This window comes from Gastrolobium bilobum, unplaced genomic scaffold (genome assembly GCF_033153095.1).
Source record: "Gastrolobium bilobum isolate Gb01-03AN ecotype WA unplaced genomic scaffold, APGP_CSIRO_Gbil_v1 utg2184, whole genome shotgun sequence".
In the NCBI taxonomy this organism is placed as follows: Eukaryota; Viridiplantae; Streptophyta; class Magnoliopsida; order Fabales; family Fabaceae; genus Gastrolobium; species Gastrolobium bilobum.
Window position 1 is genome coordinate 485,806 of NW_026899222.1, and position 15,602 is coordinate 501,407.

At 36.3% G+C, this 15,602-nt stretch overlaps 2 protein-coding genes across 2 annotated transcripts; both read right to left on the reverse strand.

The window, feature by feature from the left end:
* Positions 1-675: 675 nt before the first annotated feature.
* LOC133288514 (mitochondrial acidic protein mam33) lies at positions 676-2,913 on the reverse strand. Its single transcript, XM_061486299.1, has 4 exons — positions 2,708-2,913; positions 2,306-2,622; positions 1,723-1,895; positions 676-787 (listed from the first exon to the last, which is right to left on the reverse strand). Exons 1-4 carry the CDS (start codon positions 2,870-2,872, stop codon positions 741-743), a joined length of 702 nt encoding a protein of 233 aa, XP_061342283.1. The 5' UTR covers positions 2,873-2,913; the 3' UTR covers positions 676-740.
* A 1,222-nt stretch (positions 2,914-4,135) lies between these two features.
* LOC133288506 (uncharacterized) lies at positions 4,136-8,841 on the reverse strand. Its single transcript, XM_061486287.1, has 6 exons — positions 8,638-8,841; positions 7,872-7,999; positions 7,336-7,505; positions 6,691-6,768; positions 5,305-5,449; positions 4,136-4,776 (listed from the first exon to the last, which is right to left on the reverse strand). The coding sequence occupies exons 1-6, from the start codon at positions 8,753-8,755 to the stop codon at positions 4,363-4,365; spliced, it is 1,053 nt and encodes a 350-aa protein (XP_061342271.1). The 5' UTR covers positions 8,756-8,841; the 3' UTR covers positions 4,136-4,362.
* Positions 8,842-15,602: the final 6,761 nt, after the last annotated feature.

Consider the following 15,602-nt stretch of genomic DNA (forward strand, 5'->3'; position numbering starts at 1 on the left):
ATAACCCTCAAACATATTCTCTTAATTCGATTTTAAAAACTATAAGTAGATGACATTGTTTTTAGAGTTATTTTTCCAAAACAATCATATCACATAAGTTTTTGTTTTTGTTTTTTGCCAATTTAAGAAGAAAAAAGTATTTGTCATTTTAAATGACACAACTTGTTTTATTTTACTCTTACAAAAAGGTGGTGAGACTCACACCTTTATTTTTTTTTTTGTTCATTCTCTCCCCCGTTATCTATCTCTTTTTTCATTTAAGAATGCTTGAAAGATTTCAACTATCCGCAGTTATAGTACTGAATAATGTGACGATTAATTTGTTGCTTGCTACATACTCTTTTCACAATCTAAATGTCAGGCATTGCCGTTTTAAGGCCCTTAGCTCCAAGAAAAAAAAAAGTTTCAGCTATATAACTTAAAAAATAACAAAGTTGCATGCATTGAAGAAAGAATATAGTAAATGAAAATCTAAAACCAAAATTTTAACAGTAGAGAGTTTGTGGTATATATAATTCGAACTTTTCGTACACCACCAATCAACTAATTCCAAATGGTTAGAATCAAAAGTACTCAACTCTGAATTTTAAAATAATCGATATACAAGTTGCGTCACATCTTTAAATTTTAAAATGTTTAGTAAACACATATTCACTCTAGCTTTATAGAGATAATTACTTACGATAAATTTATAAAAGACAGATGTAACTGAATTATGTAACTAAATAAAATAGACTTACTCAACGATTTCCTTTTGGTTTAGATGATTTTTTTCCGCAAACTTCAACTGAAATTATTAAGAAGCTTTTAGAGATGAATCAAATTCTTATTAAATGGAGAAAAAATAGCTTTATTCTGAATTAATTGTAAAATCAATAACAACGTACAACAAGGAAAAAACAAAAAACAAAATCTACAGCAGCCTCTTCCAATGGTTGCATAAAGAACCACAGATCCTTGTTCAGCCAGAAAATCAACACATACAGTGCTGAATAAGTCTCTCTCAATCCCGTTTAACTAACGCATGAATATCATCGAATACAGATATACTAATACTGCTACTGGGGGTCTTCGAATATATTAATTACAGTGAACTGGTATCGTTTTCTATTTTTAGTTTGGTTTGGCGTACTATTTGATAACTAGTTGATGTTACATACATATATTTTTATTTTTATTTTTGTAAATACATACATATATTTTAAAATATAAGTAATATTAACTATAGAAAAGTTATACTTACGACCTCTACTACTAAATCTTAACCGTTGATTTTCGTCAATTTAACGGTTATAATTTATGGAGTCATATTTATTAATTAATTATTAATTTTCAATAAATTATAACCGTTAGATTGGTGGAAATCAACAGTTAAGATTTGGTAATAAAAGGTAGTAAAAAAATTAAGTTATATTGCATTCTATACTTTAAAACTACTCCCGTTAAACCTAGCGAGTGTGGGGTAGAGGTAATCCTTGTACATAACTTTACCCTTGCATACTTACAAAGAGGTTGTTTCCTAAATTCGAACGGATTAACTTTATGTGTCTGTTGGTTTTCCAAAATAAATGACACAGCAGTCAACTATAAAACTTTAGGAACTTTTAAAAGAATATTAAAATAAAAGAAGATAATTAAAATTCAACAAGTTCTGAATTCATAATTTGGTCACTGTATGAACCCTTTTGCAAAATACAAGCCTTTTCAGAGAGGATTAATCACCTGTAGCTGGCTTCTTTCCGTCAACGAACAAGCCCATCGTTTTGAACCAACGCAGTAGATTTCGATGTTCCTTCACATATAGCCATGCCTGAAGAAATTTAAAGAGGCTCTCATTTACTCCTCGCTCCTCTACGTAACTATGAAATGCATCTCTCATCCTTTCATCTAGTTCTCTGTCAATCCAGTTTCCCACTAACAAACATTAGAATTAACAAGCGAGATTACAAGGTATATGGTATAAAACTTTTAGCTTTCTAAAACAGCATGCATGTTCATATTTTCCACCAACCCAAGAACTAATTACAATTCAGCAGCTTCTCCTTAGTAAACCCTGCCTATGAAGGTACTCATATGAAGATAATCTTCTCTTGCAATCAAATGTACTCAAAAGCATTCTCCCCAATATATTAGTTGGTAATTAGTTTTACTTAAAATGTTTGAGAACTTAATTAAATATATTCAGCAAGCAATAAATATTTGACAACTAAAACATAGATATTAGAGTAAAATTGTTTCTATGAATTGAAAATTGGCACAAGTTTAGACACAAGAAAACAGAGGTTGAGAAAAATGTTAGACTTACGCAAAAACAGGACCAGTGTATTGTGAAGGAATAAGGAGGTAGCCAGAGTCTTGAAGCTTAGGTCTCATGGAAACAGAGTGAATCCCCAAAGCATCCTCGTACAAACCACATAGGAAAATCAAGGATTCGTTCTGCGCAGGTTTGGACACGTCAACGTGAATGAAAAGCTGCTCAATCGCACCGTCTTCTTCCTCACCGCTCGACAATCGCATGACGTAGATGCTCACCTCTTCGTCGCCGTAGCTGCGCTTGAGAACGGGACCGTGTGAATCCAGCGCTCCCTTCACGATCGTGAATGGAGATGGAGGACTCACTTTCTGCGATGAAAATCAAAAAATGTCATTGTTAGTATCTAAAACCCTAAACCCTAGGAGAGAGAGAGGAGAGGGGGGGAGAGAGTACAGGGGGCATGTTCATTTTGGCGACTTCCAGATAGTGATCCTTGAGCGAGCGGAGAAGCATGGAATCCACGGCGGAGGATATGGTGGTTGCGCTGCGAACTCCCGACGTATATGGACGGCGGAGTGCTGCGGCGGCGGCGGCGACGACGAAGGCTCTCTTCCACATTTGTGCTTCTAGCTGTGTGTGTTGCAGCCGTCAGTAGCCAATTTAACCCCTCAACTGAGTAAACTGAAATGAAAAACATAGATTAGTAGTTAATAATAAGAAAAACATAGATTAGTAGTTAATAATAAGATTACAAAAAACTCATTTTATGTTTAAGAAAAAAAATATATACGTATGTTATAACTTAGGGTAATAGTTTTCTTATGTTGCAGAAGATATGTATTATCTCCTACACACTCATTGGTGCAGGTGGGGTCCATTCTTAGAAGAAGAGAAAGAAAAAGTAAAGTGAGACCCATTTTAAGTTTGTGTGTAGGAGATAGATTATATTTTATGCAAGAGTAATAAATCCCTATAACTTACACGCTTTACAAAAAAAAAATAGAATATTCTAACAATCAATTAGGATTACTTTACTGTTGAATAATTTTTTCATTAGATCGGTTATGTTGATCCAAGAGTTTCATCTTTGTATGGTTATGATTTCACATTAAATATGGAGAATCATAACCATAGAAAATAAATATAAAATATTTATTAATATCTTAATTGATTGTTATAATTGTCTACCCCTAAAAAAAATTAAAGTTTAAAACACGTATTAACTGATATTTAGAACATATTTTAAGTGTCGCCATTATTAATTTTTAAACTACTTTTTAAATTATTACTTTTAACAAAAAGATTAATCACATTTAAAATTATAATGATTTTGTTGAAAAGTGCGGTTGTTTCGCTAAAATAATTCTTTTCTTTTTTTTAATTATAAGAATCGTTAAAACAACTTCAGATAACGACAATATACAGTAATCACACTCAAGACAAATTAATTATTCTTTTGATGGAATTGAGACTGTAATATTTTAAAGAATCGTGAACCTAAAGAGTTGTTTGAAAGGGAAAAGAGCGGTGCTGAGGAAAATGTTTTGAGGACAATTATTAGGACTACTAGATTTTGAGACTCAGATGAATCAATAGTTAAGAAAAAGTACCCAAATAAAATGCCCAAAATTATTTGACAAAGTACCATAAGAGATGGCTCAAATAGTAAATAAATTTGACAAGGTGGGTAATATTATTTCTGCTTGCAGATTAATTGCCAAACATTGTCCCTGTTCTCATCTATTATTCATTTTTGACACGTATATATGCTTCTCCCTCTTAGCAGCATCATCGTTAGATAGCATCATGTGAATGACTTTCAGCCAAACATCATGCAGAAGGAATTCCATATTAAAAAATCCAATGGTCACCTGTGTCATCAATGTTCTATTACATTAGCTTCCATACCATCGACAACTGAAAAGAAATTTTCACTTGGTCAAAACCTCAAACAATACCCAAATTCAAAGCTCTGATCTCTCCAACTTGTTAAAGGAGTTATTTTAGATTCAAAACCTGTCCAACGAAAAACTTCTTACATATATACAGAAGAAGTTAATAGTACATTGTAGGGTAACTGAAAAAATACATGTGATTTCAGAATTCTATTAGCTTCGGCTCTGAAGAGACTTGCTTGCTTGTGAGGCTAAGACCATTGCCTTGGCTCTTGTGCTCATCAACATCAAATCTCGCACTGCACGGCGCTGATGTTGCCGAGCATTTTTTGCTCGCTTTGGAGCTAATCGGTTGTCCCTTTCCACAAATGCAAGTCTGAATTTTTCAGCCACTGATAATTCAGTTGAACTTGAAGAAGATGGATAGATGGGCTTCATTGCAAACCCATGCACTGTCCATGTTCTGGGATCAATATCCTTCACAACTGCATCATCCAATATGATACTTTGTAATGCTTCCCAAGGAACCTGAGTTCCCTTGAACCCAGAGGGAGATGACTTGGGATTTACTACAATACGCGGGCACTCAGTGGAAAAATCCTCTAAAGAATTATTATCAATGTTTGGCTGCAAAAAGAAAATGTAAGATTAAATTAGCATAAATTCTTGAACAATTGTCAGTCAAGAAAAGATATTAGCAACTCCTATTTTATACATGCTACACCAATCAACCAAAAAGCTTTATCTATCCCACAAGGGGCTTTTCATTTTTACTTGGCTTTCAATTGTTAACGTGATCCTCAGTTTTCCCCTAATGAACTTGTCAGAGAAGTAACATTAATTGGAATTATTCCAGACAGACAGTGGACCATACTAGTGTCAAGTAATCAGTGTTGTTGACCATTATTCATCTACAGCTGAAAAAACACCATCCCTAACCATCCTTTATCCCTTATTTTTTCCAACTCCCTAACTCCATCCCTCTCTGGGCTGGTGGGAGTGCAGTGTATGTCTCTCTCTGTCAACCCATCCTACCTTAAAACAAAGACATACACATATGCAAGAGAGCATACAATTTTGCATTTCAGAAAGGACTAAAATCTGCAGTCAATTACAAACTACAACTACCCAGACAGAAAGTTTTTAAGTTCATACCCATACTAGCCACCTGAGTGATTGTGCACCACTAGCAATTTCTTTCGTATAAAGCTCCTCCCAAGAATCCTCCTCTACAAAATCCAGCCTTGGTTTAAATATACTCAAGCATCTCCGAGCAGTGTTGTCACTCCTGGGACACCCTCTGCAATATTAACTATGGTTCATTGCCTGTTATGAGGTTTGTAATCCTAGTTAACACACAATCTTGTGGCCAGTGTGATTGCAGTGGATGAAAAGAAAAACATTATGTGATATAGTAGGAAACTACATCATGAAAGAAAGAAAAAACATAAATGAGTTTTAAATTTTAAATAAGTACATAAATTTCCTCCATGTCAATTTACTTTCTTTATAAAATAAAACTAAAAATAAAAGTAGAATAACTTTCCCAGTAAATATAACTTCCCAAGTTTCAGATTACGTTTCCATTGTGAGAAGAAACCAAATACCAAAGCCAAATTTTGGCATATAAATAAATGAGTAGGTAAATAAGATTTGATCATCTTTATAAGTGATCTCGATTTACATATCCTAACTACAAAAGTTAACAGATGAAGCAGTAATGTGAATGATGTACCTGTACCATTAAACTATGTGTACAAGAGGAAAAAGGGAAGAAAGAGCAACCAACAAGCAGCAAAAATAGGTGATGAAGTGGCTGAGGAGTCGGCTGTGCAAGTAAATGATGAGGTGGAGGGAAGAGATGAAATGGATGATGAGCTGGCTGCACAAGAGCCTGATGAAGGGGCGGATGAGCTGGAAAATAACAGAATGATGGTGATCAAAGAGAGAGAAGGGAAGTTGGTTAGAGAAATGGACACATGGCAAGATCTAAATGGAGAATCAGTAGTGGGAGGGATGCAAGGGAAGTAAGGGGAGTTAGTTATATTGGAAAGGTGGGGAATGGTGGAGGGTATGGAATTTGTGTAAACAGGAAAAGGGGATTTGGGTAGCTCTGCAAGGTGGGTTGTTCCTTGTAGAGAGGAGTGTCTTGAATTGTCTTTATCTTTGTTGGTTATTAGTGTCATTTACGAGTATAATTACCAGGAGTCTATGTTGTAGTCAATTTGGTGAATCTGTGTTGATGTCATTTGGATTAGAGTCATGGAGTCTGTTGTTGAATTGTCTCTTTTTCATCAATTTGTGAGTCTGTGAATATTACTGCAAGGGCTAAGTTCCCATATTAATACAAAAATTACTGTTATACAATTTTGGTGCCATCAGTGAACATGGTATTAAAACGGCCCATTGAAGCAAAATTTCAAGTTGTCAAGTTTTAAGTAATGAATTGACTGACAAACGAAATGCACTCTAAAGCATCTCAATGGGAAAACTTTATTAATGATGAAATATAACTTAAAATGGATAATGCAAGATATGTACCCGCATCTCAATGTCTCCAATGAATGGCAGTGCTTCACAAGTTCAGATATACCAGCAGCAGTAATTTTGGTGCATCGGCTGCAAATAGTCTCAATATATCAAGTATTCAAGAGATTCTGAAAGAGAGAAAATTATAATATAAAAACATACTGGAAACTACAAATGCTTGTTAGCATGCTAGACATGAATATCAATATGCTAACCTCTAGGCAAGATGTTGATGGACCAGAATGGAAGTGAAGAAAATTAATAATCATCACAATAGAAGTAAAACCATGAAATACAAGTACATTTACAATGGAAAACTTAAACTGAAACTTCAATCTACATTGATCACCCACTTTCAATAAACTCATAAAATAGTTCATACACCCAAATATTTCCTGGACATGCATCTGTTAGCTGGTCCATTGCACGGGCCATACCACATATTCTTATAGTATCACATAAACTTAAGACAACAAGCTATAGCATATCATATGAATGCCTTATAAAATCTGAATATACATCAAAAGCCTACAAAAATAGGACAACTTTTTTTTCCGACATATTTTATTCTCATATATCAAGGATCTTTGGCATTACAATGAACTTATAGTAACTGCTTTGTTAATTTAAAAAGAAAAAGGAGTCATAATTCTATACCTTATATCTAGAGCTTTAATGAATCTACATACTTGAGCTGCTTTGATCAAACCAAAATCGGAAACATCTGAGCCAGATACATCAAGGATTTCCCAGGAAGTATCAGCCAATGCGATCAGGACATCATCATTCAGCAACTTTCTTCGTCTAGCAATAGCTGCCACTGCTATCTGTCATTAAGTGTTACTTCTTTAACTGTGAGTAGTCACAATGAAGGATTTTTTTATTTTTTTATTTTTTCTGGACACAACATAATGAATGATTACTAACAAGGGATATACAAGAAGTGTTCAGGAAGGAAAGAAGAACAACTGTCAACCACTTAAGAATATCCTTGTTCACCAAGCCAGTGTCTCAACAACGGATAATTTTTTCGGCAAAGAAAACCGGCTATCCCGAAGAAACATTTGTTTCCAAGACATTTGCATTTAGCATGCTATAACTCTAAAATTTCACTTTTAGACAAGTATATGTGCATTTTGATAAATGATCGATCAAAAGATTTGAAGAAATAGAATCATTCTCTAGCAAGCTACCTTTATATCAGGTGGCAAGTTCACAGCAATCTCACCCAAATCTAAAATAATATCCTCCAAATGTCTTCCGATAACTCCAATGCAGAGGTTGACTAAACTTGGAGGCTTTGTCTTCTTAGGTAGTAACCCTGCACAAAATTTCTCAAAGAATCTTAGTTAATGCCTTTTTTGTGTGGCGTATGCTTCAGAAAAAGCAATTAGTGCAAGGTGCCACCAAGGTTTAAACCTATGACCTCCCGTAAATTGTAAACTACCAAAACCTCTCCCAACTAAAATACACCTAGTGGCTCCTTCAAAGGAAAACAAATTTAAATCATTCAACTCACGTTGCAAACTCAAAATGAGCTTCCTCATTTTGATATGAGTCTAAGGTCAAAACCTAACTAAACAATGTCCTGTTGTCACAGAATTAAAGATATGAGATCAATCACAACAAAGGCCCCAAATGAGTGTTTTTATTTATTTATTTTTATTTTTTCCCCAAAATTTTCTACTTGAAATTGTCAGAAAAAACAAAGAACCGCTGCATCTCAGAGTTGTTTAGTTTTGTCAACGGTCTTTCAATTTCCATTGAGCCCCAAAACACAGAAAGTACAATTGATCATAGAGCTTCGAAAGTTTAAAGCTTTACCAAAAACCAAACAAAAACATAATACCTAACCCCACCTCAAAAAAAAAAAAAAAGAGGAGAATAGAAGCTCTGCTTAATACAAATACAAAAACAAATTGAAAGAAAGAAGGGGAGAAGAGGTCCAAAACAAATTACCGGGAAATTGAGGGTGGGTGATTCTAATGGAGGATTTGGACTTGATGTTGGATCCAGGATTCAAGTTGAGGTTTTGCAAAGGGGTCACTAATGCCTCGTCACGTTTATCTTTGTCCATCAAAGATCACAATGAAAAACAAAAGATAATTTGTACCAAAAAAAAAAAAAAAAAAAAAAGATAACAGACACAAAGAGAAAGACGAAAGACCCAGAATTCACACGAGCCACAATAGACGATGTGAATTTATTCTAATCATTTCTCTCTCTCTCTCTCTCTCATGCTCTGAAATAAACGAAGCCGACTTTACTTACTCTTAATTTGAAAATAATATTATTATTTTCAAATTAATCTTTTTATATTACACCTAAGTACATTTGTTAAAACTGTAAATAGTAAAAATAATAATGTAAATTGAAACAAAATTAAATTCTTTATTGAAAAGTATAATTCCAATTTTTATAAAATTTTGGGACAGGATATACTTATCACCAAAAAAGTTTATTACATTTACAAACAACTAAATTATCGTTGATTTCCGTCAATTTAACGGTTATAATTTATTGAGAATTAATAATTAATTAATAAATGTGACCCAAGAATTTTCAATAAATTATAATCATTAGATTAACGAAAATCAATGGTGATTAAGTTAGTTGTAAAACTTATAAATTTTTTGGTGATAAGTATATTGTTCCCTTAAAATTTTAACTATTTATTTATGGGAAAAATGTTTGTCCTTTTAAATGACACAACTTATATCATTTCACTCTCACAAAGAGGTGAGACTCACACCTTTATATTTTTTTGTTCACTCTCTTTCCTTCTTTATCTATCTCTTTCTCTTAAACTGACACAACTTTACATTCTTTAGAATAGAATGATACACACTTTTTCCTTCATTTATTCAAAGTAAGTTAAAGGAAAATAGAATGTTATATTATAATTTATATGAATATATATAGGGTTTGGGCTCTCCGCCGACATCTTCTTTTCAAACCTGAAAAATTTAGGTTCGATATATTCGGCCAGAACATATAGCCCATAAACTATGACTGGCCTTATCATCACTTACCAGTTACTAACAAAATTATAACTCACTTGGTATGACCTGAGTATACTATGATTATTACCGTTCATGCACATGTAGATGAACATTAGGAATTTGAATTGTTTGTGTGGACTTTTTGACCACTGTAGCCCTTTATTAATAATTAATTACCAAATTGCCCTTGATTAGAAACTATTTCGAAAAATTAACCCCTCCAAAAAATATAACATCAATCTACCCTTGTTTGACCGTTGACCATCAAGCCTACCTGAGTATCACCCTCCCTACCCGGGTATTTTTTGAAAATTCAACCTTACCTGGGTAGAGAGGGTGATACCTAGGTATAGTTCTTAAATCTGGAAATTTGGTTGAATTATTTACCCGGGTACGGAGGGTAATACCTGGGTAAATTTCGCGGGTAGGGTTTTTATATAACCCAACAGCCCCCATTTGGAAAACCCACAAAGGGATATCCGGGTAGAGCTGCTGGAGTTGTTCAATAACGCGATTGCACTCCCAAATCTTGCTGAAATTCTTCCTCATTGTGATCATCAGTTCGCGCAACCTTGTTTGCCTCCTTCTACCGATTGAAATCCATTGAAGGTTTATCTTTTTTTCTTTTTATCCATTGGGTTCCGATTCTGATATGTTTGTGATTTGTTGCCCCTTCATTGTTGCGTTTTTGTAGTTTGCATGTTAAACATTTGATTATGACCGATTAATTTTTTAAATTATTAACCCTAACCCGAACCTTTTTGTTTCTGATTTCTGATTCTGGCTTTTTTTTCAGTTTAATAGTGTGACGCGATGGCTTCTAGACGCGTTTCAAAGATGGTCGTGGGGGATACCGAGAGGAGGACCAAGCGTCGACACGATGGGTCACCATCCTCTCAGCCCTAGGTTGCTATGCATCAGGCTCCGGACTTGCCGTTCGGATATTTGTTTGATGATGACTGTGTTGCACATAAGAGGTTTGTGAAGTCATTTATGAGCCGAAAGATTTGCGAGTCGAAATCACTGAATTCGGCCTTCTTCAACTTGGAGCGTTTCGACATTGTGCCGCTTCTTGAGGAGACACATTTGATTGTGCTTGCGGAGATGCGGTGCCCATACTCGGAGGTTATGGTGAGAGCATTCTACCAGAACCTTGGCAATGTGAATGGCGAGCTGACTTCCCGTGTCTGCGGGATTGATATCATCATGACTGCTCCTATCTGGACAGAGCTACTAGGGTTCGACTTTGATGGTGTCACAGGTGCTAAACTATATAATGGAGACAGCCATCATATATTTGGTGATTATGACCGAGAGGCCATTGTTACAGAGACCAGGAGGGCAAATGCTGAGGCCGGACAATTTGCTCATTATCTTGAGCAACTTGTCGGTGTCTGCTCGCATTCTTCATTATGTGGTCACACACATTATTTTCAGTGCCCGCATAATCACTCGAAGGTACTGGAAGGAGACTTTGTGATCTTGTGGGCCCTCCTTCACCATCAGCCGGTGAACTGGAGGCACTATATATGTATACTGATGTGGAAGGCTGCCAAGTCAAAGAAGGATGAATTGCCTTTTGCATTCCCAGTGCAGAAGATTTTGCATAGATTTGGTGTGCCTATGGCAACAGAGACCATGAAGACAGCCACAGACTGGAATGCTATATTTGGTGAGCAGCTCCTGAAGCAGTGTGGGATCTTGCAGAGCCGAGCGGATACATGGTACTGGAAGAGGGCACCAGAACCACCTGAGATCCCACTCCACAACGATGCTGAGATGGAGGATGCACCTGCAGGTGATGTATTTTGGGTTTAGGGTTTCATTATGGTTACTTTTTTGTGGTTCTTAATTATAATATGTGATTTCATGTCTTATGATGCAGGCCTTGGTGACGATGACGATGATGATGGCGCTGCTGCCAAGGAAGCACGGACACTTGTAAAAACAGGAAGAGTCGGGTCCGACACGCTCCGACACGGCGACACGCTCCGACACGGTGTCAGACACGCGGTTGACTTTTTTCGACACGTTGACCATTCCGACACGCGAATTTGACCGTGTCCGACACGGTCAAATGGCATTTTCGTAATTTATTTATTTATTTTAATTTTTTTTTTAAAGTTAAAATATATTAATAAAGCTTCCACCTGATCATATCAAATTTATTTTTTTTATTTTTTCCCCTTAAGTAGATAAGGGATCATCTCAGCATCATTGTTGTCAATTCCTATTACGCTCTTGTTATATCTTCTTCTCTCTAATATGATTTGATCTCTCTATCTGATATTATATCTCTCTCTCATCTCAGTTCTTATTTTTTTTATTAAAGCTTCCATCTTTATAACGTGTTAATGGGTATTATTAATTTAGTTTCATTTTTTTGTTAAATTATTAAATATTAAATGAAATATACACTATATATATTAAAAATATTATTTAATATTAAAACGTGTCCCAACGTGTCGAAATCCATAATTTTTTAAGATTGACGTGTCGGAGTTTCGTGTCGTGTCGTGTCACGTGTCGTATCGGTGCTACATAGGCTGCTGCTGTTGATGACGCATCGACACGTCCCACTCGCATCCGTCGACCACCAGCTCCTCTATCTCTTGAGGGTGGATGGACAGCTCCTCAGGGTGGATGGAGACTAGATCATGTCAAGGCATCCATGTATAGCCTGACTGCTGGCCTTGACTTCTTGACCACTGAGTTTAAAGGATATAGAAAAACCACAAGCAGCTGGCGGACCCAGATTGACACCAGGGTTAGAAGCCTGGAGGGTGGCTACAGACAGGGTACATACACTCGTGAGGAGGCTGATGCTGTTGTTGAGGACGACGATGATGTGGAGGATGATGAGGAGACGCAATTGGATTCCAGTCCATAGGGTTTTATAGGAGGGTTTAGTTGGGTAGGGTGGATGTATTTTGGTTTAGTAGGGTATATTGGGTCTACTTCAAATGTATTTTGGATGTATTGGGTCTACTTTGGAGGCGATACTGAAAAAAAACTTGTACTTGGTATTAAATGTTTGAATGAAAACTTGTTTGTCTGTTTCGCGCATTCATAACAATATCTAAATTGCATTTTAATGGGTTTGTTAAGTCCTTCGTATTGTATGTGTAATTCGGAATATCATAAGCGCACATCGTTTAGCTCGGATCCCTAGCTACCCAATTAATCCATCCCCAATTCATATTGTATATTGTCTTTAGCCAACAAGCACAAAAATTTCCAAAAAATGGGATGAGTAGGTGCTGATGTTGCAGAAGAAATTGGTCTACCTGAGTAACTTGTACTGGTGTACCCGGGTAGAGAGTACCCGGGTAAACAATTTCGAGTTACCCGGGTAGACCAGATGCTTCTGCAACATCAGCAGCTATTCCAGCCTTTTTTTAACAATTTTTGTGCTTGTTGTCTAATACCATAACCTTATCTGACTCGGAGAAGGGGTAATTGGATAAGAAATACATTCCTGGGATCGTTTAATACCATATATGTCCAACACAATACATGATAAAAGTTACGGTTTAGGATACCTAAACCATTACACAACAATACAAGTGGTTGTCCACAAATTCAACACATTACATTACATAACGAAATACTCCAAAATATATAATCATGCTTGTCTTAGCCTCAATGGACATGTACGAATGTTATGTTCAACTTGCTTGCAATGCTTACATCTGCTCTGACTGCTCGAAGGTTGGGACTCAACTCAATCCATCTCATTCTGAATCCTTGAAGACTTTGGTCTTCCTTTTGCGCGTACCAACCTTGCATCCAAAATTACAGTAGGCCCAACAACGGATGGAATCAACAGTTCATTGTCAATAGGATACCAATGTGCAGCATATACTTTAGCAATGGTTGGGATTTTGAAAACAGGATCCACATAATCATAATGGTTCAACTTTGCTGCCTTGCAAACTGCTAACACATGGCTGCAGGGATACCTCCTTGCTGTGAACCTTCCACACTGACATTTATGATTGATTAAGTCCACTCTCATGGTGTCACCAACCTCGTGTGCAGATTGATTATAGGCATCCTCAACCTCAAACAATAATAGCTCACTATCATAAATCCTCACATGATAAGTGCCGGCCAAATCATCATTTTTTTTGCAAAGCTTCCTCAACCTTCTTTGAAATTATCCAACCTTGTGAGATGTCTTTTTCAATCTCCTCACGTCTCCTGACGAAATACTCAACGAGTCTACTGAATGTCATCTTCACCAATGCAGTTATCAGAAGATTACGTGCTCCCCGAAGCACCTTATTCACACACTCAAATAGCTTAGTTGTCATATGACCAAACCTACATCCTGTGTCATCATACGACCTGCACCACTGCTCTTTCGGAATCGCATCCAACCATGAAGCAACTTCTGGATTGTTGTCGATGAATTCCTTGTATCGGATGTCAAAATTTATCTTTGAACATGTGTACCCTGCAAATCATTAATTGCATATACAATTAGTAAGTTACGATGAAAAAATAAATCTTGTGAATAAGTATATAAAAAATGTACCTAATTTAATCAACATTTTCTTCAATTCTACATTCCTAAATCTGGTATTAAAGTTGCTTCCGATGTGACGTAGACAAAATACATGATAAGCATATGGAGGCTGCCAACCAGCGTGATCTTTGACCGCCCTTATGATGCTTCGATGACGATCGGATATTAAGCAAATACCTTGCCTATGTGTAACATGAAAACGTAAAAGGCTAAGAAATCAAGACCAATCTTCCAACTTCTCACATGGAGGAACAACAGCAAAGGCAACAGGGAGCAGATATCCATCTCCGTCTTGTGATGTTGCAATCAAGAGTGTTCCTCTGTACTTCCCATAGAGATGAGTGCCATCAATTTGAATTATAGGTTTGCAGTATTTGAATGCTTCAATGCATGGGTGAAATTTCCAAAAAAAAACCATGAAATATAGCCCCGTCTGTATAAACCCGACGTTCGTCAAAACATTGATTTGTATCAAGCTTGAACACGGAACCCACATTCACCTGCGTCATATACGTTAGCCAATTGGGCAAGAATCCATACAATTTCTCCTAGTCACCATACAACTTAACAATGGCCTTCATTTTTGCCTTCCAAGCCTTCTTGTATGTTATGTTGTATCCATATATTCCTTGTATCCTCTCTTATATCAGAACTGGTTTTGTAGCTGGATCTTCCTTTAACATATCTGTAAAAAAAACACACAACTTTACCATATTCTCAGTAATGTACTTCATTAAGTACACGGTAGAATACATACTCATAATAGCCGCACAGATGACATTTGAATCCAACTGTCTATGATCCTGTGATAGGCCCTGATTCAGGCATGTGTGATCTTGGCCTCATTTACGGACCACCCAATTAGTTCCCTTCTTGGGCTTGATTGCCCTCATATACCAGGGACAATAGTCAGCATGGTTTCTACATTTCATAACAAATCTTGACTCGTCGCTTTTTTCGACTATGGCTGTTATGCGCCCCTTCATACAATGTATCTTCACAGCAGGTTGCATTTCAGGTTTGGAGCCAAATTCTTGTTGCACAAATAACAGATCTCCTAACTTCCAACCTCCATGAAAGTAAGCATCACCATAGAGGATCTCCAACTGTCATTAGGGTGCGCCCAATTAATGAATGAATAATATTGCCTTTCATTCCAAAATGACTCTACCGCAGTCCCTGCATCTAAAGCTTCATCATTATTGTCTAAATGAATACCACCGCAAATAATAATTGTTTAAAGCAAAAGTCCAAATTTAGTGCCTTACCACTACTGACTGGGTCAACATGAAGTGGTGACATGGCTGGGGTACCCAGGCGTACAACGCTCGTGTCAGCGTCAAAATTTCCATCCACGTCAGTGTCCGACGAATCACCTTGTGGAATAGCAC